A 23,069-nucleotide genomic window follows, 5' to 3' on the forward strand; every position below is an offset into this window, starting at 1 on the left:
TACCGGATCCTCCTGGATCCCCAAGGCCAAAACCATGCATGTGAAAGCAGCCCAGACAGCCAAGGCCAGAGTGTGGTCCCTAGCTGCCTTTCTGGGCCAGCCTGCGTCCCGGTTAAACGTGTCCCGCTGCAGGAGAGGGTACCCAGAAAGGACTCTAATCTTCACCCCCTCTCTCAGCCCCTGGAAGTCACTGTGAACCAGCCTGGCCTCCTCTTGCTGGCAGGGGGAGGTTGAGGAAATGGGAGGAAGGGAGCTAGCACCTTCTGGGAGGGGAGGGGTTAATTCCTCACCCTCCAGCTCCCCAGCCTGTAGGTGCGACATGCCTCAGTCCCCTTCTAACACCTGGCCTTCTGGAGTGGCTGAGATCTTCACCCTGAGGACCCATCCTACTGCCCTTGGGCACCGTCACCCAGGATGGGCTGCCCAGAAGAGCACAGAGGGGGAAATCGATGCTGTAGGGGAGGGGCCTTGATCGCCAGGCCTAGACCAAGATGGCTCAGCTCAAAACTATCTCAGAGACCTAAACCAGCAGATCCTATTGTCGGCAGAAGGTGCAGTCTCTGGGCCTGTGCTCTCCCCTTGGGCTGCTCCACAGTTCCCCAAGCGCCGGCTCCGTCCGCCCCTTCAATATCCACATTGCAGGCTTTGCTCTTCCCTCTCAACCTCCAACCTTGGCAGCATTTTCTAGGCCTGAAATTCCCCCCAATGAAACGAAGGAGCCCCCGAGTCCCTCAGTGCCCTGCCAGGACACAGGGCAGGCACAGGGCATTGCTGGGGCCCACCTTCCTCCTGGGGAGCCCTCTGTGGACCTCATTCTGACAGAAGGCCTCTGCCCCCTGCTGCCAGAGGGCACTGGCTCCTTGCCCCACCTGCATGGATTCTGAGTTATTCCCCACGAGATAAGTGGCCTGAATGGTGGGCGCAGGCTTTCTGCCCTCCTGCTCCCCCAGACTGTACAGCAGAAGTCTGACCACCCTAATCCAGATCCCCTGAGCCTGCCTTCTCTTCCCAGCTGCCGTGACCCTCCCGCCCACACAGCCCCGCAGCTTTTGGCTCCTCCTCTTCTTCACTTCTCGCTTCCTGATCCCCTCCACTGTCTGCATCTCCCTCATCTCCACCCCAGCCTGGATCCCGTATCTCTAATGGTAAGTGAGCAGCAGGAAGTGACAGCAAAACATTCATTTTGACCCCCTTCTCACCTTCCTGCTGATGAAGGGGAGAGAAAAGAGAGAGAAAGAGAGAGAAAGAAAGAGAGGAGATGGAACATGAGTAGCAGGTCAGAACAGCTCAGAGAAGATGGAGAAGCGCCTGCCAGAGGGGCTCGGCCAGGCAATGACGAGAGAGGGCAGAGGACAAGAGAGCTTGGGGTCCAGCTGAGAGGCCGGGAGCAGCGAGGCTGCCCTCCGTGCAGGGGAGCAGAGGCTGGCAGGGCCCTGGGGCTGGCTGGGGGTGGCAGCCTTGCAGATAGCCACATGGCCCTCTGGCAGGGTGGGAGGGGAGAACGGGCCATCAGGTCACTTGTCCTCCCTGGGCAGGTCAGGCTAAGGCACGGGCACGGCTGGTAGAACAAACCGGAAGGCTGGTAACTTTGTGTGTTTATCTGCAAGGCTAGAGAATGGGCAGCTGCAGGAAGATGGGGAGAAGAGGGGGCAGGGGATGGAATACCCACCCTGGGGGCTTGTCAGCTGCCGGGGCAGGAAGCTCCTCCGTGTAAAGGTGCCTCCTCCAGACACAGGTGTGTGGGGGGTGGGGGCCATGGGGAAAGAGGGAAAACAGGGGCTACCCCTGGGGTGGGCAGGCTCCTCCCTCAGACCTCTAAGTGGGGGCTCCTCCAGCTTGGGGTGGGGCTGGGAAAGGAGGTATCTGTGTGAGAAGCTAGTAGTCCCTGGAAGCCTGGCAGAGGCGTGGGAGGGGAAGGCTCACTGGGGAGCAGTGGGGGAGGACTGGGCCCCAGCAAAGCTGGTAGGGGCCACTGAATGCCCCCCAGGTGACACTTGGGGGCCTGGCAAGGACCAGCTTCTGTGGCTATGTGGCTTGGGGATGGGCACCCCCCCCCCACACACGGACAGTCTTCAAATTTACCTGCTCCCCACCCCCAGTGAAATCCCTAGGATGACTCAACCCTGTTCTGCCTCATCAGCTCCTGCACACACCCCTACGCCATGGCCAGCTTTCCGAATGGACCAGCCGGTCCAGGGAGGAGCTCCACCCTCTCAGCTGCCCCCTCCAGTTCTCCACCTGCCCCAAGAGGCAGCTGAGGGCAGGATCCGGGGTGGAAGTGGTCACTGGGGCTGGACTTGAGGGGTGAGTCTCTGGAGGGGCCCAGGCTCCCTCCTATGGAGGATAGGGCAACTGAGGAAAAGGGAACAGTGGCTTCCCTGATAGAGCGGGTACTAGGGGGATCAGTGAGCGATCTGCTGGGGGAGTGGGTTGGGGGATGGGTGGGGTCGCTATGGAGGTGGCATGGGCATCTCTGCAGGTGTTGGTCTGGGAGCTCGGCCTCAGAGGGCACTCAGCTGGGGAATGGGCAGAAAGTGCTGTGGCATTATTAGGTGCTGGAACAGTGGCATTACCCATGCTAGCAGTAACTTTTAATTGTATCTCTTGAAATTGGTAAAATGGTGAGTCGGGCTGGGGAGGCATTGATTAATACCTGAGAAGAGAAACAACAGAGACAGTGAGAAGAAGGACAAGCGGGGGTGCACGGAACCACTCACCTGGGCAACCAGGCCTCCACTTACCTCCACCGTGCTCTCCACCGGCTTCTCCCCCAGGGCAGCTTCCCTTTTGGCTTTGAATGCAAAGAGCACAGGGCTCACTCTCCAACCAGCCTGACACAAATCCCTGCCTCTCCCTCCCAGCCCCCACCCCACCCCTCCACCCCCAATACCAAGCATCCTTGCAGTTACACGTTGTGGCCAGAAGACTCTGGGTACCATGCCACTCCTGACGGAGGTGCAGCCCCAGGGCGGGGGCTAGAAGTCGGAGCCCGGTTCTGCCACTTAGCTGTGCGACCTTGGGAGTCCAGCCTAGAAGATCTCTGAGGTTTTTTAAGCAAGCATTACTGAGTCTCAGCAAGCATTGCTCAGTCTTGACAGCCTGAGCCACTGTCAAAGGTTCCCCGGTATGGACTGTGGAAGTTGGTTTTGCAGTGGCATTGGTTCTTGGCTCTCAGAGACACCAGGAGGCTCTGCTGTGTGTTTGTGGGCACTGCACTAATCTGCCTCTTTCAGCCACAGGCACCTTGAGGGAGGGGCCGTGTTCCTTTTGTGTTTCTACCCCTGCTACTTGGCTGAGTGGTGGGGATTCAATGAGCGGGGACCTGTAGAACACTCACCACAGGGCCTGGCATGCTTAGCTTAAGCTTAGCTGATGATGGCTGTGTAACTGCTGCTGGGGCATTCTGACTGGGCCAGCACAGCACCGGGGACCCTGCAGATCTCTAGGGACATCGTGGTAGCTTTTTTTGGCTCAGTCGCTCCTGGCTCCCACCCCTGCCCCCAGCAGGCCACCCAGAGCTCCTCTGTTGGAGCCCCTGTGACTTCTCAACACAGTGTGCATGTGTGTGTGTGTGTGTGTGTGTGTGCTCACGCATGAGCAAGTTCCCTTGCTGTGCTCATCGCCCTGCTTTCTGTACCACAGAGGGAGCTCTGCCGTTATTTGGAACCTAGGAGAACCCCACTGGGGAGGTGACTGATGGACCAGGCCATGGAGACATGCATCCTGGTCTGATTGGGGGGGTGCAGCTTCCAGAAGAGGCATGCTGGGATGCAGAGTGGGGTGGGGTGTCAAGTGCTTAATCACAACTGAAGTTTGGCTCTGGAGTTTCAACAGCTGTGCAAACAAGCAGCGACTCGTATACTGTGACCTTACAGACATGAAGGGGCCGGCTGAAAAATCAGGCAGGGTGGAGAATTATGACTGCATGATGGCAGGTCAAACCCATACACAGAAGATGATATCAGAGTGAGAATCTCCATGCAGCTAAAACAGCCCCAGGTCTTGTCTGGAAAATGAATCTCATCTCCTAGCTGAGTGACCAGTGCTGTGATGCTGTCTGTCCTGGCATCACGGTGTCATGGCTGTAATTGAGGGTTGGGGACCAGCCTGAAACCCACCGGAGTGTCTCAGCTCAAGCTAATGTCTTGCTGGAACCCTGGTCTTCTAGTGCTTAGCAGGGGACACACAGCAGGCACCCAATAAATGTTGGTTAAATGAAAGAACAAATGGCTGAATTAATTAGTGAACAGTTCTGATGGTTTGCTGGGGGTTTGTTGGGATGGGAGTTAATTCTCACGCCATCTCTCCAATTTTTATTTGGGACTGCAGAGTGGGGGTGGAGGTAACTCTTCCCATGCCCCCTGTGGGTGGGGGTAAAGGTGAGGGGCAAGAGGTAGAAAGTAGGAAGATGTCCATGGAAGAAATAAGGCAGGTCTAGAAAACGTGGCCAAAGGTGGTAAAAAAAAAAATCTGAGGCTGGCTTGATGTGTCTGGAGTGCATAAGTCAATTTGAAGAAACCATTTGGGAAGTTAGGTTTGGAGGTTTATCTGGGTTTGGGGGCAGGCTGACTCTGGCCTGGGAGAGGAAAGCACTCGTGGCTCCTTAGGGAAAGGACTGGACGGGCAGATCAAGATTTCCAGACCCTCCTGGCCACCCTCCTTACCGGGCTCATGCTGCTTCTCTTTACTACACCTGTCACCCCTTCCAGTGAACCAGAGTCCCCAGACAGCCTGGGTGTGGGTGGGAGGGGGTGGGTAGGAGGCTCCCTGACTGGGGTTAGGGCTGTCTTGGCCTGACTCCTCCAGGGAGAATGGTTGTTTTTCACAGGGACCCAGGGCCTCAAGGCAGCATGTAAATGGACACATTCCTCTCACGCCTTCCTTCTCACTCATACCACTAAGGCCCATGAGATTAAGCCTGGAGCTCCTAGCAGAAAGAAATGGCCATGGGAACAAGTACTTTCCTCACCCCAATTCCCCAGGAACCCCAGGCCGGGGGCAGAGGGTGGCCCCCGTGCAGGCCCAGGGCCATTGTAGGCCTGGGGCCTGGGACAACGGAGCAGAACCAGGGCTCACCTGTAGGCGATCCGTGCTTGGACTGTGGGTCCACCTGTGCCCCGCTGGACTTGAAGGACAGCGTCTTTGCTCCCTGCTGCTTCTCCAGCTCCCCTGCAGGACAGAGAGGCCCGTGAACAGAGAGGAACCCAGCCTCAAGCACAGTGAGGTGGAAGAGGAATGAGGAGAGAACAAGAAGAGGGGGGCTCCCTGACATGCTACAAAGTGTGGCCTGAGTCTGGCACCCCACTTCACAGCTAGAGCCTCGGTTTCTCCATCTCTGTGTGGGGGGAAGCTATTAGCTGCTTGAATGTCAGAGGCAAAAGAGAGGGCGGTGGGCTGCTTGGGTCTGAATCCTGGTTCTGGGGCTTCCTACCTGTGTGGCTTTGGACAATTTACTTAACATCTCCATGCCTTACCGGAGGGGACAGCGGTGCCCACTTCAAAGTGCTGTTAAGAGGATTACGTGAGGAAATACATCAAAGCCCTTTAGAACAAGGCCTGGCTGGAGGCAGGTGCTCAATAAATATTAGCTTTTATTATAGCAGAAACAAATTACTTGGACCAGTGGACCTCGGTGATGGCTGGTGACAGCCAGCCTGCCCACCTTGTGCCCAGCAGGACAGACCTTCCTCAGGGTTTCCAGAGCTCTCCCAGGGAGGAGATTCCCCACCGAGGGTATCGGTGGGGTGCAGTCCGTGTGGCCAGGGCATCTGTCTTGTCCACAACCTTGACTCCTCTCCCTAGACTGTCAACCTGTTCCTTCTCGTTCTCTCGGTGGTGTTAGAGAAGCGCCAGTTACCATCCTCAGAGGTTTGACGATTATTAAATCACTCCTTCAGTGTCTCTTTTCCAGGAGACATAACTCAAGTTCCTTTGATTAAGGCCGCTCTCCTGGGTCCCATTTTCTGTCTCTCTAGTTGTCAGGAAGCCAGGGACACTGGACTGCACACTCCAAACCAGAACAGTTTGTCCTGACTGCTTGAAGTACACCACCAGTCAATACTTGATACTTCTCCTGAATGGGGGGTCATCCCTCCCTGGAAAAGGGCTGTCTTGGCTTTGGAGAAATTAGCATCGTAATTATAAGGACAGAGTCTGAGGACCTTGGTGCGAATCTTGCTTTGTCATGACTGTGTGAACTTGGACAGCTTCCTTAAGCTCTGTTAGACTCTCCTTATTTGTAAAATGAGGACAATCCTACCTGCCTCACGGAAAATTGTGGCAGGGATTAAACAATATGATAGGTCTGGCATTCAGCCCAGTACCGGGCATGTAACGCATGGTAGCTGTTACTGTTTTCATTTTCTTTTCTACTTCCTTCCCTCCCTGCCTCCCTCACTAGTACTTCATCTTTTCTCAGCTGTTACTTCCAGCCAGACGTGAGGCTTTCTCTCTGCTCCCCTGCCCTCTAGACAGCAGGAGATGATATTCACTCTTGATATACTGCTTCTGGCAATGTCTACTCCTTTGTACTTTGGAAGGGACAGGGATGCCGCTCCCGGGCTGATGGGGGAAAAGGGATCTCTTCCAGCAAGCATGGGGCCCATTGGTGTGCTGTGCCTCCCCAGGGCTGTGCAGAGCCATCTGTAACATTTTGACAGTGACAGAAGTGACATTTGAGGGTGTGTCCTTGAGCATGTTCAAGATCAACAGCCAAGGTGGCATCTCTGAGCATCCAGTCCAGCCGTTGAAGAGTCTGTCTGTTATCCTGCTGAGCTCGTGGTTGCCCCCAGAGCGCAGACAAGGGAATGTACACCCCTACCACCCAAGCAGTTACCGAGTTGTACGGTCTGGTCTGGTGGGTTTTTGTTTCAACCGGATTTAGCGGTTTCCTGACGATCTTATACATGGCACGTCTTCTGTCGTTCTCAGAGGAGAAACTACATGAGCCTCAGAATCAGACTCAAACGCAAGTGCCACCTTCTCCACTTCTAATACGCACGCCCTTAAACACATCCCTCAGTGGCCCTGGGTCTCGTCTGTGAACTGCGGACAAGCACCTACCTTGCGACCTCACTGTGAATGCTGTAGGCAAACTGCCTGGCACGTAGTAGGTGTTCCAAAAACGCTGATTAAAAAGCACTGCCCTGTCATGTTGGTCCCCTGCTCCCAAAACTCCCACTGCCTTTCCTATTGCCTAATGCGTTTATATTAATTTAGAACCACTTTCCAACAGAGTGACCGTATAAGGCAGACCTGAAGTCTGTCTGTACTTTCTGGTTTAGTTTCTGAATCCATTCTTACTAAACTTCCCGATAAAGGCGATCTATGCTTAAGCAGCAAAAGCCTGCAAGTGGGCACAGCTTGCAGGCCACTGCCACTCTTTTCCTAAACCACAAAGTAACTGGCAAACCACCCGGACCTACAAAGACCCCACATAGTTTCTACAATGCCTGAATTGGAACAATCAAGAATCAAGGCATTCCTTAGGGGAAAAAAAAGACAACTCCTAGGTGAGGGATAGTCAGAAAACCAGGCTGGACTCTTCAAAAAGACCATCTCATGAAAAAACAAAGTCGGGGGGACTATGATTCTAGATTAAAAGAGATTAAGGAAAATGACACAACCAGATGTAATGCGTGAATGTGACTGGATCCAGGGGGAGGGGCTGTACAAGGCAGTTCGGTGGGAAGAGAAGCACCTGGGTCCCCAGGCCTTTTGGGTTTGCCTCCTTGCCTTGGTCGGCTGGCTTGGATGTGTTGCTCAAACACCACAGAGTCCCCTGTTCCAAGGGGCACCCCCACAGCCCCACCGGAGCATGTGCACCTCGCTTTAACTGTGATGGTGCAGTGGGGCTGGGGTGGCCTCGGGATGGCAGGAGCGTCCTCGGCTCACCCCACACTAGCTCCACAGTGGGGCGAGGAGTCAGACTTGTGCCGCAAGCAGCCTGTGTTCCCTGCTGACCCTGAGCCCGGCCGCCCACCCGGCCACCGCGTCCTTACACTCTATCCGGATCTGCTCCAGCTCTGTCACCTCAGCGATGGATTCCTTCAGGTCCTCCACAAACTTCTGCATCTCGTCTGAGCCCAGGGCACAGAAATGCAGCACCTGCTTCTTCTCAGAGCCCGAAAGCGGGGTCACCAGGGTGATGCCATGAGAGTAATCTGGAAAGCAGACCCCAGGCCCCCACGGCCATGAGCAGCAGTGAGCGAGGCGGGAGCCGGCCCAGTGTGGAGAGTTGGACGGGGCTTTTGGGGTGCTTGCCCCCTTCCCCCTCCCTGCAGCCTCCAACTTCTCCCCAATACCCTTGGCCACATCTCCGGGGCCGAGGGAGACTCACATTCATTCTCAAAGAGGTGGAACCCCATGCCCAGCAGGCCCACTGACTTGCAGAACGTGTATGTGGAGGAGCTCTTCTTCTTCGGGCAAAGTTTGAGAATCTGTTCAAGAGAGGGAGAGAGACATGCACTGAGTGTGTACACACATGTGTGCACATTCAGGCCCACGAGCACACAGGGACACAGGTGAGCACACACCCAAAAAGAAACATGAACACACGTGCACGCTTATATACTTAGGGTACATTCACACGTTGACATCCATGCATACGTACACACACACACACACACACACATATAACAGGTATATAAATACACATACCGTATCACAATATGGGGTTTCTTGTATTGCATAAAACCCCTCAGTGGCTGTTCCCACTGCACTTAGAAGTGCACATTGCCCGCCTCTCCCCATCTGGTCCCTGCCTCACTCTGGCTTCATGCTCAAGCCCTGCTGTCATCCTTTCCGTGGCCTGAATAGGGCCAGCTTGGTCCTGCTGCAGGCCCTTTGCACATGCTATCCCCATTCCACACCTCTCCCTGCGGCTCTCTGCATGGCTGGATTGCTCTCATTACTTAGATCTGAACTCAGATGCCGCCTGCTTAGAGATCTCCTTGAGCAGCCCATGGAACAAACAAAAACAAACCAAACCACATTGGCCCTAACCCCAGCCCCTCCTTCCTCCCTATCCCGTCATTGGGTTTCATCGTCTTCACACCACCTTTTTCCCAATTTGATACTATCTGGTTTATTTGTTTCCTTCATTATTTCCTATCTCCCTCCCCAACTAAAATGGAAACTTAGCCAGTTGCTCAGTACTTAAACACTTCTTCAGCACCTTCTCCCAGCTGGGCCCTGGAGGCACAGGAGCGCAGAAGCCAGAGACAGCTGTGCCCCCAGAGTGCCTAACAGAGCTGCGGAGCAAGACTGGTCAGGGGGTAAACCAGTGGATTGATCCATAAAGCATAATAAGCAGAAGAAAACCAAAGTGAAGGAATAAATAAGGTAATTCCAGAAACTGACAAGTGTTAAAGAGAATGCAATAGGGAAGGAATAGAAGGTAACTGGGCAGGCTACCTTTTGAGGTGCACAGGGAGGGCCTCTGGGAGGAGGTGATGTTTGAATTGAGACCTGAATGAAGACAGGGAGGTGGCTGGGCAAAGTCTGGCAGGGTGGTGGCAAGAACAAAGGTCTGAGATGGAAGGAGCCTGGCCCTTGGGACTCAGCTCTGGAGACCAAGGTGCCAGCACAGGCAAGCGGTGGAGTGGAGGGCGGGGAGGGGAGGTCAGAGATCCAGGAGGCCTCCAAGTGGGGGGTGCGGGCTTCCTTTGCCTGGCATGGGAAACATGGCAGATATGAGGCCCGATTTGTACTCTGGAAGGATCACTCTGCTGCTCTGTGCAAGGTGGAGCTCAGGGGTGGATGGTTAGATGTGGGATAATTTTAGAGATAGTGCCACCATGACTCATGGATAGAGAGGATGTGGGAGACAAGGGAAAGACAGAGACCCGATGGTGTTCACTGCTGTTTCCCAGCACTTACAAAAATGCCCAGTACATAGTTGACCCTCATTAAATATTGTGGAATGGATACCTATTCCAAAGAACAAAGAATGAGTACTCCACAGACATGCACACACACATGTGCACACACACACACACACATGCACGCATCCTCTGGGCCCCAGGCAGCGCAGGCCCTGCTCAGGCCCACCATCCCCCACTGGCTGTGGGATGAGAAGCACACCCCTGTCCTGTCCTGCCCCAGGTTTCCTGTACTGTGGGAGAGGCTCATGATCTGTGATCTGGTTCATTCCCACCATGACTGTGGAACCATAAACAAATCACTTGACCTCTCTGAGCCTCAGCTTCATAACTTACAAAGTAGCCCTATGTGGCTAAGCAACCTCACCCCCCATGATGGGACAGTGTCGTGCAAGAGGAATCAGCCCCTGACTGTGGCATTCTGAGTGAAGTCTCTGAGGCCTTCCCTGCCCCTCTCTGGGGTCAGGGCTAAGGCTGAGCTGGGCAGCAGGTGGCCCCGGCCTGGCCCGTGTACTCACCACCAGCAGGTCGTTGAAGAGGAACACCTCCCTCTGATGCGCGGCCTGCTTCTGCAGCTTGTTGACATCTGTCACCTCAAAGAGCCGGCTGCAGCAGACCAGGCGGCGGTGGGGCACCGACAGCACCTTCGGTGGAAGCAGGAACTTAGGGGAGGAGCCCCGGAGCTCACAGTCCTCCCCACCCCATAGCACCCACTTTCCGGGAAAGCAGATGGAGGCCAAGGTTTCTACTGCAAGGCCTGAACTTGACCCTAACTGTCCTCTCTCCTCACCGGGGCTCTTCCCTCGTCATGCTTCTTGGGGAGCAAGGCTTGGGGAGAAGCGTTCATCAAACTGGAGTAAGTGAGATGAAGGCACGGGGAATGGAAATTGAAAAGAGCTTCCAGATTGGTCAAATCTGGTTGCTGTCAACCCCCATGACCCAGGCTGCAGCCTGCAAAGTGGCCCCTTTGTCCCTTTCTCTACCGCACACCCAAATGCAAGTGTGCAAGAGGGAGGGGACTGCAGGGATACCTCAAATCTGCCGTGTGTAAAACAATCTACTGCAGACCTCGGCAAGAAAGGCTCTGGGCAGAAAAGGGCCATCCCTGCAGAGAGGAGCTCAGTGTAGAGCTCAGACGACATCCTCAGACTGCTTCTTAGGCCAGCAATTTAGGGAGGAGAAACTGGAGACAAATACCAGAACCCACTCTGCATGCTTTCAGTTTATGGCATGAAGAGTCTCTGCTGACATATGAATAGTAAACTACAGAGAATCATTGCCAACATGGACCATATTGCCTGCGACACAGGTCACAACTAAGGGGCACACCAGTGGCTTACCACAGTCTAGAGCCTACTTCAGCCTCTTTCCTGTCTTCTATTCAGTAGGATCATCCAGGAAAGCCCAGTATCCATCTTATCCTAAGTCTCCCCATCTGGCCATCCAGATGCTTCAACCCTAGACCACTGGGCAGCCTTTCCCAACATCTCACCTCAGCCTCTCTGCTGCCGTAGCTGGTAGCACTGAGGAAGTGAGGTAAGGGAAAATGGAGGGTGCAGTGTATGGCACAGAGTAAGGACTCAATTACTATGAAGTGAGCAAATAATGGAAAAGTGTTCCTGAAAGGGAAGGAGGAGATTGGGAGATGTCAGCTGGTCTTGAAACAAAGGCAGGTGCAAGATGGGGGGGTGCCTGGCAGCCATGGGAGAGGAAGTGGCTCCCACGGGGTGAGTGCTGTTCTGTGGTGGGCACTTACCGTCTTCATACCCACAATGGACTTCTCCACCTTGGTGACATATGTGACATGGTCCTCATTGGACTTGAGCTCCTTCTGCTGTATCCTTTCATAGATGCCCACCACCAGCTCCCTGGGGATGTCAGCACCGTCATCCACACCTACCAACATGGCAAGGGAAGGGGAGGCGAGGGAGGCAGAGGATGGAGGTGTCAGAGGCCTGCAGCCAGAGAGGGGAAGCCCCCACCAGGCTGATGTTCTGCAGGGGTGGCCTTGATTTTGCCCTGTCACTGTTGCAAAACCTTCAGTGACTGGCTTCCCAGCCCCACTGAATTAAGGACAGACTCCTTAGCCAGGCACCAGAACTACTACAATATGGTCCCAACACACATTTGCAGTCTCATCTCCTGCTGTTCCATAACCAGAACATCCACTCTCACCTCCCTGGTCTCTTTCCTCATCCTCAAATACAGCCTCCATGTTCCCACTCAGGGCCTCACTTCTGTAGTTCTTCTTGTGCTCTGTGTATTTGTCTACCCCCACCCCACTCCCTGTCCCCCATGAGAACAACTTGAAGGCTGATATTGTCTTTTTTTTTAAGTTTTTTTAAAAAATCTATTTTGAGAAAGGGAGAATCTCAAGCAGGCTCTACACTGACAGCGCAGACCCCAACATGGGGCTTGAACTCATGAACGATGAGACCATGACCTGAGCCAAAACCAAGAGTCGCATGCCCAGGTGCCGAGCTGATGTTCTGTCTTATTCTCTCTTGGATCTCCTCCCTCTCACACCTAATCCCCGCCCCTGATTAGTTGTTAACTAAGAATGTGTGACAAGATTCTTCCCTCACTGGGAGTGTGGGGAGGTGGTGGTGGTTACATGTTAGGTGAAGAGGAGCCAGACAGCCCCCTGTAGCAATGCAGGTAAGGACACTCTACTCCCATCTCCTACTTCATAGTAATAAAACTCCAGGAACAAAAAATACTAGCAGGAAATATACTGACTTGGAAACAAATTCTTTGGGAGGTAGAAAGAGAAGCCATAAAAAATTTATTCATTCTACCTTTCCTAAATCTTTTTTTAATGACTATATGCTTCTCTTATAAGACAGAAACATTCAAAGTAAAGCAACTTTGGCAAGTGTCCTCAGAGGAGATTTCCTACCTAGTGAGAGGACATTATACCTTCTATGAGCAACTCTTTGTATCAACCCCGTTTCTTCCACATCTGATCTTGGTTCTTCAAGTCAGGCAAATTAGCCCATGCAGCACCCCTGGGGGCCTAAAAGACATCAGGCTGGGGGCAAGAAAGAGCAGGGACCAGGACTGAACACACAGAGGCTCCCAGCCGGAATGGCAGGTTGCACACCTGTGCTCCTTCTGAATATTCTGGTCAAAGGGAATTTTTTAAAGAGGCATATACACACAAAGAGAAAGAGAATGGGGGAAGAAACAAGGGCACCATATGACCTGGAAAGTGGATGCATGAGCAATCCTGAGAAAGTGGAAATTGAAGCCAGCCGAGAAGTTACAAGCTATTCAGCACACCACAGAACCACCAAAGGGCTCTGGAATGGGTGGCAACAGGAATCCCACTTTTAGTGGAGGTCAGGCTGGAAACAGGAAAATAGGTTGATAATAAGTCTAAAAAGAATTTAGATCTCCCTGTCCCTTCCTCTGCTTCAGCAGTGGACTGAAGTTCAGTCCTCTGGAAGAGGTGAACCAGGAACTCTGGGGTGGGGGCACCCAAGCCCAGTCCAAGGTGGGAGTCTGTGCTGAAAACTGGAGCATGGAGTTGATGTCTATGTATTAAGAGACCCTCTCAATCCTTCTTACCCAAAAGATCTTAGACTATTGGCAGACAGACTCGTACCCTCTGGTCAACAGATCGGACATTTCTCTTCTGGGGAATCAACCAGCACAAGAGAAAAATCTGAAGATACTGTAGTAAGGGTGTCCCAATGAAACAGCTCAGTTTAATCACCGTATGAAAAAGCCCACCACTCAGAACCCCCCACCCATACTCACAGAGTTTTTAATCAGCCTTTTAGCTCACTCTTAAATATTTGAGAACAATCAAGTTTCATCAAGTATATATGGAAAGTCTACAACACAAGAGAGAAAGAAGTATGGGAAAAACAGAAAAAGGAAGCCAGAAGAAATAGAGGCAAGTAGGGAGTAACCAAAACAAACAGATACCATCAGAGATATATGAGAAGATAGTTGCATCTACAAAACAAGACTAAAATGCTATAAAAGGGGAATATTTACAGAAGAAACGAGTTATTAAAAATGAAAAATATGACAGCAGAAATGAAAAAATTTGTAGGAAACTCGCAAGATAAAGCCAAGGGACATCTTCAAGAAAGTCCAACCAGAAGACGAATATGGAAAATAGAAAACTGTAAAAATTAGAACATCAAACCAGGAGATCTAACATCTGAATAACATGAGTTCCAGAAAGACAGTACAGAGAAGATGATATCTGCACCCTCATGTTCACTGTAGCATTACTTGTAACAGCCAAGAGATGGAAGAAACCTATGTGTGTATTGAGAGATGATGGATAAAGAAGGTGTGTGTGTGTGTGTGTGTGTGTGTGTGTGTGTATAATGGAATATTAGTCATAAAAGAGAATGAAATCTTGCCATTTACAACAACATGGATGGAGCTAGAGGGTACTATGCTAAGTGAAACAACTCAGAAAGAAAAACACAGTATGATTTCACTTATATGTGGAATCTAAATGCAAAACAAATGGACAAAACAAAATAGAAACAGACTCATAAATACAGAGAACAAACTGTTGGTTGCCGGAGGGGAGGCAGGTTGGGGGTGGGCAAAATAAATGAAGGGGATTAAGAGGTACAAGCTTCCAATTATAAAATAAATTGAGTCATGGGGATATAATAATGTACAGCACAGGAAATATAGTCAATAATACCGTAATAACTTTGTATGGTGACAGATGGTAACCAGACTTATCATGGGGACCATTTCCCAATGTATAAAAATATCAAATCTCTATGACATACACCTGAAACTAATAGGACATCAATTATACTTCAATTTAAAAAAGAACCATAATGAGGCGAAACATCAGGAAAATTTAGAAGACAAAGGAGAAAGAGAAGAGCCTGTACATTTTCAGAGAAAGAGAGAGAGAGAGAGAGAGAGAGAGAGAGAGAAATAATATGCAAAAGGTGAGGAATTGGAATGGCAGAGTAGCACTGCCCATTAAAAGACAATGGAGCAATGCCTTCAAAATTTTGAGTTCAGTGTTTCCAATCTGGAATTCTATGCCCAGCCAAACTCCCAATCAAGAGTGAAGGTAGAAAACAAATATCCAGACACACAAGTTCTCAAAAATTTGCGGCCAATGTACCTTTCGTATGGAAGAAAACTAAAAATGAGCCAACTATGAAATCTAGGATACAGGAACCAAACACAGGAACAAGACAAAGGAGGTGCCCGGATGATGGTGGAGGGAATCCCAGGTGACTGCATGCAGCTGGCCCAGCCACCTGTCGAGATAGGAGCAGAGACTAGAGGCTCTTGGGAGAGAGACCTCAAGAAGAATACCTCTCCGTGTTCCACGTGCAGAGAGGAACTTGACACTTAGGTTGGGGAGTTTGGAGATAAATCAGTGGCAGGTATGTAGAGAGTTGAGCAAATGGGAAAAGAACACAAGTATTCACTCCATGGAAAGGAGAAATAGAAAGGGTTTGTAATCATGCTATACTTCAAGACTCAGCTTTGAACTGTGTTTACCTAGTCTTTAATACCATAAACACTGACGTCACAAAAAGAATGCTACAGCTGTAAGAAGATCATGGGGATTCAGGGTAGTTTTAGTGGGGGTGGGTTGGGGAAGGTGGATCAAAGAGGGCTAATGCTCATGTTCTATGAAATTGCTATGGTCTGAATGTCTGTGTTTCCCTTCCCCCTTTCATATGCTGAAATCCTAGCTCCCAAAACTGATAGTATTAGGAGGTGGGGCCTTTAGAAACCAAGTTATAAAGGTGGAGTCCCCGTGAATGGGGTCAGTGCCATGTAAAAAGGACCTCACAGAGCCCACTCCTTCCACCAGGCGAGTGCACTGTGAGAAAGCCCCAGCCGGAACCAGGAAGCGGGCTCTCACCAGACACCAAATCTGCCAGAACCTTCATCTTGGGCTTCCTGGCCTCCAGAACTGTGAGAAACACATGTCTGTTTATAAGCTACCCAGCCAGTAGTATTTTGTTATAGCAACCCGAACGGATTAAGATATAAATTAATAGATAATGCTTAACATTTTTAAAAATGAACAAGTAGCAGTGTATAAAAGAAAGCAAAGTATAGATACTATTTCATCCCATCTATATGAAATTCAAGAGCTACACAACTAGTCAATGGGGACGGAAGGTCAGGAGCCTTGGCATTCTGACAGGGGCACTGACTGGGCCGGGACATGAGAGGATGTTCTGGGGCCAGGGGAATGATCTGGAACGAGAGCCGGCTGTGATCACACATGCATATGAACATAAACTTCATCATGCTTTCAGATTTGTACACCTTACAGTTTGCTTTCATAGCAATTTAAAAAAAGGAATAAGAACAAAAAAAAAAAAAAGGAAGAAGAAGCACGTGGTTTCGCGATATAGAAGAAACACGATAAATGGCAAAAAGAACGTTGAGAGTGGCAGAAGAGTGGCGACAGGGGCAGGGACTAATTTTTTTTTGTAGCAAGCCGTGTAGAATGATTTGACTTTATTAAATGATGTGCATGTATAGCTTTGATTCCTTAAGTGCTAAAGAAGAAAAAAAGCCAGTGAGTTGAGTACACATCACATCCTGCCAGTTTAGCTCTGATCCCTGCTAGGTGGTGCACTATGTCATTTAGAGAAGGACTTGGCTGCTGGGTGCCATGAAATTATCTGCAAGGCTGATGTCCATGGACCCAAGACCTAAAAGCCTCCGTCTGTCGTGCGGTGGGAAGGGCTGGCACACATAGGCGCCAGCTGTGTGGCCGGGGCCTAGAAGTCAACCAATGGAGGACGTTCCACGGAGGGCAAGGGGCATTGCCCAGGGGCCCTTGCCGGTTGATGTAGGGCAGTGGCCATGACTCCTGGAAACTCCCCCAATGCCTGGCATGCAAGCAACTTTTCCAGATGGCTGTGTGTGACTGGGACCACAGAGCAGTGTCCAGTGCCCCTGGCTGCTAGGGTGACAATCTACAGTCAGCTCAGACACAGAATTCACGCTGAACAGAACGGAGCCTGAGCAGCAGCCTTGGCCCTCCTCCCCATCCTCCTTACCTCTCAGGTTTCGGATAAAGTCCTCTAGCATCATCTTCCGGTCGGGCTTGATGTTGGGGCTGTACATGTCGGTGTTGAGGAGGATGATGGCAAAGGCGAGGATGAAGATGGTGTCGGGGTTGTGGAACTGCTGCACCACCTCGGGGTTGCACATGCAGTAGCGCTGGCTGCGGTGGGGACACAAGCGGGGTGCTGAGGCCCTTCTTCCCCTTCCCTGGGCTCCAGAAGTGGGGAGTCGTTGGGGGGACAGATGCCACTTCTCTGAGGGCATCGGGTCCCTGTAGCCTGGCCCTCTTCCCCACTGAGGGGACAGGGCCAGTGTCACACAGCCATGGAGCCCGTCACCACACCTAGATGCTCACCAAAGACTTGCTGGTCCATGGGGATGGGTGGGATGCACCCTGTCTACCTGGAGGGCCCCGGTGCTGCTCTAAGCCTAGAGAGCTCAAGGGCTCCTGTCCCTTTTCTTTCCTTCCCTCCTCTGCAGCCAGCCCCCCACCCTTCCCCCCCCCCCACCAGGAGGGCTTCTCCCAGCCCCAGATGGACCCCCCAGCATCTCTGGTGCCCCACATCCCAGGCGTGTGTTTTGAGGGCTGTGTGAGGGAAGCGGGGATGGGGGTCCTACCTGAAGGCCTCTATGAGTCGCTCTACCTTCTGGGCTTCCCCCTGCACGCGGATGTGGGCCTGGAACTTCCGCAGGGCCTCGTCCAGCTCCATGCTGGAGAAGTCCATCTCGTCCACCACACAGCTGAGGGCAGGTCAGGAGGGGGGGTTCTTGAGGAGAGGTCAGCCCCTAATCCTCTCTCAGCTGGAGGCAGCTGAGGAGTAGGGTGCAAGGTGTAGCCCCCTTTCCCACTGGACCGCCCACCCTGGTGGCCAGGATTCTCCCTCTGGTAACCTAAGAGGACCCTCCCTTACACCATCTTTCCTCCAGCACAAGAGCCCTGGGAGGCAGATGGCTGACTGCTGTCTCCATAGCTAAGAGCCGGAGACCCAGAGAGGCCAGGGGGGCTATCCAGAGCCACACAGCCAGAAGGAGGCTGATCTTCTAGCTCCCAGCTCGTCTCCTCTCAGCCTCAGAGGGTCTCAGAGTCAGGCAAAGGTTTGAAATAGGAGTAAATGCAATTTACTTATCTGCTCCTGTCCTGTTAGGAGCCTAGTTTCTCTGCCCATTTGGGCTTCCAGGTGAAGGACCCCTCCTCCCGTACCACCCCTCGGGGTCTGCCTCAGGCCAGATGGGAAAGGAGTGAGCTCATCCTAAGCTCCCTTGCAGCCAAGGAGCCCTGAGCTCTCAGGGAAGCTGTGGCCTCTGAAGAGTAAATGACAAATCAGCCTAATGTGGGAGGGGAACAGTGTGACAAACACGGCCGGGTTCTGAGCCTGGGCCTACCACTGAATTTTTTGTGTCTTTTGGTGAAGACTCATCTTTTAGAGCCTTGGTTTCTTTTTCTGAGGAGGAAAGAGGTCAGAGTCCTGCTCCCCAAGGGCCCTTCTACCTCTGAAATGCCACCTCTATCTAGCCCTGGAGAGTTTGCATCTGAATGTCTCCCTGCAGTGCCTGGGGAAATGGAGGTGGGGACGTGAGGCAGTGTCATTCCTCCCAGGGCCCCTCCTGTCCTCCTGCTGCCTTGCCCTCCTTTGGGGTGGCCTGTCCCCAGGGCCATGAGCAGCGGGCAGGGATCCAGGTCTGGCCAAGCAGCAGCCCTGATGTGCCTGAGAACTGCAGACGCTCCCACGTGCCACCAGGCTCCCAGAGACGACTTCCCCCCTTTCTGCACCCGTGCTGTGGTCCAGCTTCCTCTTTCCTGGTCGTTTCATACCCAGCCCCACAATGCCTGCTGGGGTCAGCAGCCCCTCTGCTTCCACAGCCCCGGCCACCACCGCCACAGGGTCACGGCCTGGTCGTTGCCTGCCTTCCTGCCCAAAAAGGCGAGGCGAGCTCCGGGCTCGAGCCCAATGTGTGGCTTGGTGCCCAGCATACCGGGGGACTTGGAACATTTGCCCAGTGACCGTGTGAGCAGAGGGACGAGCCCTAAGCAGGACCCACTTCCTCCATGATGCCAGTGCCTGTGCAAGGCCCACCACCTAGGAGACTCAGAGATCCTGACTCAACCCTGGCTCTGGTGTCAGTTTTTAGAAGGAAGCAATGGGAGACAGCCACACAACAGTGGTCAGGGGCCTGGTGGTCCCTTTCAGGGGGGAACAGGGAGGAGAGAGCATCACTGAGACTTCTAGAAAGGGGAGGCTAGGAGCCCCCCTCTCGGCTCCCACAGGGGAGATGGCCATCTTCAGGCTGGGAGCCCATCCTCCTCATAGTCAAGCCCAGCCTCCTCTCAGACTTGTCTGCCTGGATAGTGAGAGGGAGGGTGGCACTGGGGGGCCGAGGCAAGCATGTGGCTCAAGTATGACAAGTGGCAATGTCAGTGTCTGGGTGTTTGAGACAGAAACTGGTGGTAGCAGCCCCCGGCTCCAGCCTGGGGAGAGGCTACTCTGATTTCTCAGCAGTTCTTGTCGTCCTCCCTGAGCACTCCCAGGCTGGCAAGTGAACCTCAGGAGCAGCATCATGGGGCCCACACCCATGTATCCCCTAGCCCAGCACAGCCAGGAGTTATGAATCGTGCATGACCGACCCAGACAGCGAGGCCGTCAGAGGAGGTGAACCAGTGTGGTCCTGCAGCAAGGGGACCGGAGCTAGAGCCGGGGAAGCAAGGATAGGGAGGGAGGAGACAGACATAGAGGCAGTGAGAGACACAGAGGATACAGAGTCAGGTCAGAAAGACCAAGAGAACAGGGACAGAGAGAGAAGGCAAGAGAGACAGAAAAGGAGAGGCAAGGAGGCAAAGAGGAGAGAGAAAGACCCACAAAATGGGGGAGACGGAGACAGAGAACAAGAGACAGAGACGAGGGGAGAGACAGAGACAGAGAGAGGAGAGAGAGGTGGAAAAGGACAGGAGATGGGTGTGGAGGACAGTACAACAGACTGGACAGGGGTGGGTGTTGCTGGGCATGGAGCAGAGGGGCCCCACCCACTCATCCTGGCCCCCGCCTAACTCGTCAAGGCCCAGGGGGAGGGCAGTGGGCCCCAGGCTGGCCAAGCCCGGAGGACCCCAGGATGGCCCCCAGCCCCCCAGCCTGGCGTCCAGCTGCTGCCCAGAACTCGCCCCATCAGCCTGTCCACTGCACCCCTACCTGGCCTCCATATCCCTCAGAGTCTCTGTCCTGTGCCCCCTGCCCCAGTGCTCCAAGGGCGGACCGCCTGAAGCTCCTTTGGCAGTGGGGGCCGCCAAAGGAGGCAGAGGGGCAGTTGGGAGAAAGTAGGATCTGCTCGGCCAAGCACGATGGCCTAGTTTCCAGGCCTTCGCTCAGGTGACACGCAGCCTGCACGCGCGTTCGCTCGCTGGCTCGCTCGGGGCTGCGGCTAAAAGCTCCAGGAATGAGCCCAGAGCCTGAGACTCAGCCAGGTGGAAACGCCAGCGCACAGACTGGGGAGCTCTGAGTGAATCAGTCACCGGCCAGGGCGGGGGGGGGGGGGGGGGGGGGGGGGGGGGGGGGGGTGGGGGGTGGGAAGGACTTCATGGGAGGATGCCTGGGCCATGGGGCTGAAAGTCTACATCTCAAAGACCCCGTGTGAGAGTTGCGAAGTGGCGAAGTGGCTTGTTAAAATGCAGCTCCCTGAGCCCCACCCCAGATCTACCCACTCGAATATGTAGAGGCGGAGCCTGGGAATCCGCATTCTTCACAAGCTCTCCAGGTGTTTCTTAAGAACTGAAAGCTAGTAGCTGAGCTGAGTGCAAGGGAAGGAGGCGGGTCCAGCCCAAGTGGAGCCTTTGCAAAGTGAGTCCAGCAACTCACAGGCCACCAGGGCAGCAGCTCAGGGGCACTCGTGCGTCCCTGTCAGGCTCTCAGAGGCTGCTTCTGCAGAGCGGTGAGGGAGGAAAAACGTGGAGACGGATGCCGCGCCCCCTCCACACACATGTGGACACACACATGTATTCCCGCCTTACTCCGTGCAGTTGCCAGCTTGGGGCATCAGTGTTCAATGCGGGCAGTGTCCTGGGGCTCTCAGATCCTGGGGAACAAATCTGAATGTGTTCTGCAAAACCCACAGACAGGAGGGAAAGAGCTGTGTTGAGTGACGGCAGGGCACTACTGTCTCCAAGGAAACAAATGCCTTCCTCTCTGTAGAGTTGGGCTTTGGGCCAGGTGACCTCTCAGGATTGCCCCCGCTCTCTGAGAAGGGCCCAGAAGCAGAACAGACAGAGGGCTCCCGGACAGCAGGCGGCCACAGCGCCATTTCTGGCTGGCTTTGGAATAGAGCTGGCAATGACCGATGACCGACTGCTTCTCTCCCTCCTCCCAGCGAACCACTGTATACCTTCCTGGTGGGGCCTGTGGTCTGCGCTGAGGCTGTGCTCTCTCCTGACAGGCCTGTCCCGGCAGCCCCTCACCTCAGGGGCCTCTGCCATCCTGCAATCATCCACAACTCTTTTGTTCCTCCACTCAGCCTGATTCTCTTTTCTCTCCCGAGGTACAAGCCCAGGCTGCACCGTGACCCAGTCCCTGCTCCTCTTCTCTCACTCTTTCCCACGGCTTCTCTTATTATTATTTTTTTAATGTTTATTTTATTTTTGAGACAAAGAGAGACAGAGTGCGAGTGGGGGAGGGGCAGAGAGAGAGGGAGACACAGAATCTGAAGCAGGCTCCAGGCTCTGAGCTGCCAGCACAGAGCCTGACGCGGGGCTCCAACCCACAGACCGTGAGATCATGACCTGAGCCTAAGTCAGGCGCTCAATCGACTGAGCCATCCAGGCTCCGCCCCCCTCCCCTCGCCGCCCCCCCCCCCCAACCCACGGCTTCTCCTATTTTGTTGTGTCTACCAGTATGTAAAATCTCCTCTTCCCCATCCTTCTTTGCCACCCTGCAATTGTGGTGGGGAGCAGATTGTTTGACAGTTTTCCAAATCCACCCTGTGGCCTCTACCCAGGACAGCCAAGGACATCAGTCCCTCTTTGATCATTTTTAAGGTGAAAAACATCACATGTTTCTGGGTGGTCTTTTCTGGTGTATAATCTCCCCATTTTGCAGAAGGCGAAACTGAGACCACAAAGGGGCTTGTGCCAGGCTTCCTGCTCTTGTGAGGCCTCTTCCCCCAGGGGCCGTCTCCACTTCAACGGGGGTCCAACACTAGCGGGGGAAGCGCCCTCTGTGCTCATGTTACTGAGGATTGTCACTAAGTGCACCCTGACTTCATCTTCTCTCTCCATCCTGTGCGATATTAACCATTATCCTGTTATTTTGTATTACATGTGAAGAAACCAGCTCACAAAAGAGCTGCTCCTGCAGGGGGAGCTGCACACATCACATGCCTTGCTGGCATCTCCTGGGCCAGGCAAGCCTGCCTCCTTCCCCATCTAGTGTTGATGCCCTGGGGGCAGCTGTCTTACCCTGATGCCTGGCTGGAGCCAGTGAGGGGCCAAGGGGAGGGACAACTGGGCACCATCATGGTCACAGTCACGTGCTGGGAGTCACTTCACTATTGGCAGTCAGCACAGAAGCTGTGGGGCCATCCCTCAGTTTCAGAGCTGGCCTGGGCACCCAGAAGCCACAGCAGGGAGCAATCCCCAACCTCTTTCCTTCCCCCTTCCCTCTCTGGTGCTTTCTCTGGCCCCTGCTGGTGACTTTTTTCTTTCTCCCCTCCCTCCCTCCCTTCTTTCCTTCCTTCCTTCTTTCCTTCCTTCCTTCCTTCCTTCCTTCCTTCCTTCCTTCCTTTCTTCCTTCTTTCCAACAAACATGCATTTCCTCCTGTATGCAAGACGCTGTGCTTGGGACCTGGTGTAAGTGACAAACAACACAAACACAGACCCTTTCCTGGTGAGAGAGAAACATTATACACAGAGTCAAAAATAATCATTTCATTGTAATTGTGGCGAATCCTATGTAGGCAAAGGACAGGCTTCCGTGAGAGGACAAAATATGTATTTCATATTTTGGAAAGGCCCCTTTACGGACATGACACTGAGCTGAGACCTGAATGATGAGGAGCTGACCAAGGGAAAGGGAGGGGTGGGGGAGCTTTCAGGCAGAGGGGGGAAAGCATATGCTAAGGCCCTGTGGTAGGAAAGAACTTCCAAGGACCTAGAAAGGTCAATGAGTCTGC

The 23,069-nt window shown here is 53.2% G+C and overlaps 1 protein-coding gene across 2 annotated transcripts in view; it reads right to left on the reverse strand.

The window, feature by feature from the left end:
- The window catches only part of IQSEC3 (IQ motif and Sec7 domain ArfGEF 3), a 103,423-nt gene that overhangs the window by 959 nt on the left and 79,395 nt on the right, over positions 1–23,069 (reverse strand). The window contains exons 3-11 of one of the 2 annotated variants that reach the window (XM_042948391.1): positions 17,538–17,660; positions 16,913–17,079; positions 11,638–11,777; positions 10,400–10,525; positions 8,339–8,438; positions 8,001–8,162; positions 5,077–5,169; positions 2,742–2,791; positions 2,440–2,653 (exon numbers count right to left, since the gene is read on the reverse strand). In XM_042948391.1, the coding sequence (XP_042804325.1) occupies positions 2,579–2,653; positions 2,742–2,791; positions 5,077–5,169; positions 8,001–8,162; positions 8,339–8,438; positions 10,400–10,525; positions 11,638–11,777; positions 16,913–17,079; positions 17,538–17,660 (1,036 nt within the window). In that variant the 3' untranslated portion in view covers positions 2,440–2,578. Of the gene's footprint in view, positions 1–2,439; positions 2,654–2,741; positions 2,792–5,076; positions 5,170–8,000; positions 8,163–8,338; positions 8,439–10,399; positions 10,526–11,637; positions 11,778–16,912; positions 17,080–17,537; positions 17,661–23,069 lie in introns of those variants that run through there. The other variant, XM_042948390.1, reaches the window with a different exon arrangement.

This window comes from Panthera leo, chromosome B4, assembly GCF_018350215.1.
Source record: "Panthera leo isolate Ple1 chromosome B4, P.leo_Ple1_pat1.1, whole genome shotgun sequence".
NCBI classification, from domain to species: Eukaryota; Metazoa; Chordata; class Mammalia; order Carnivora; family Felidae; genus Panthera; species Panthera leo.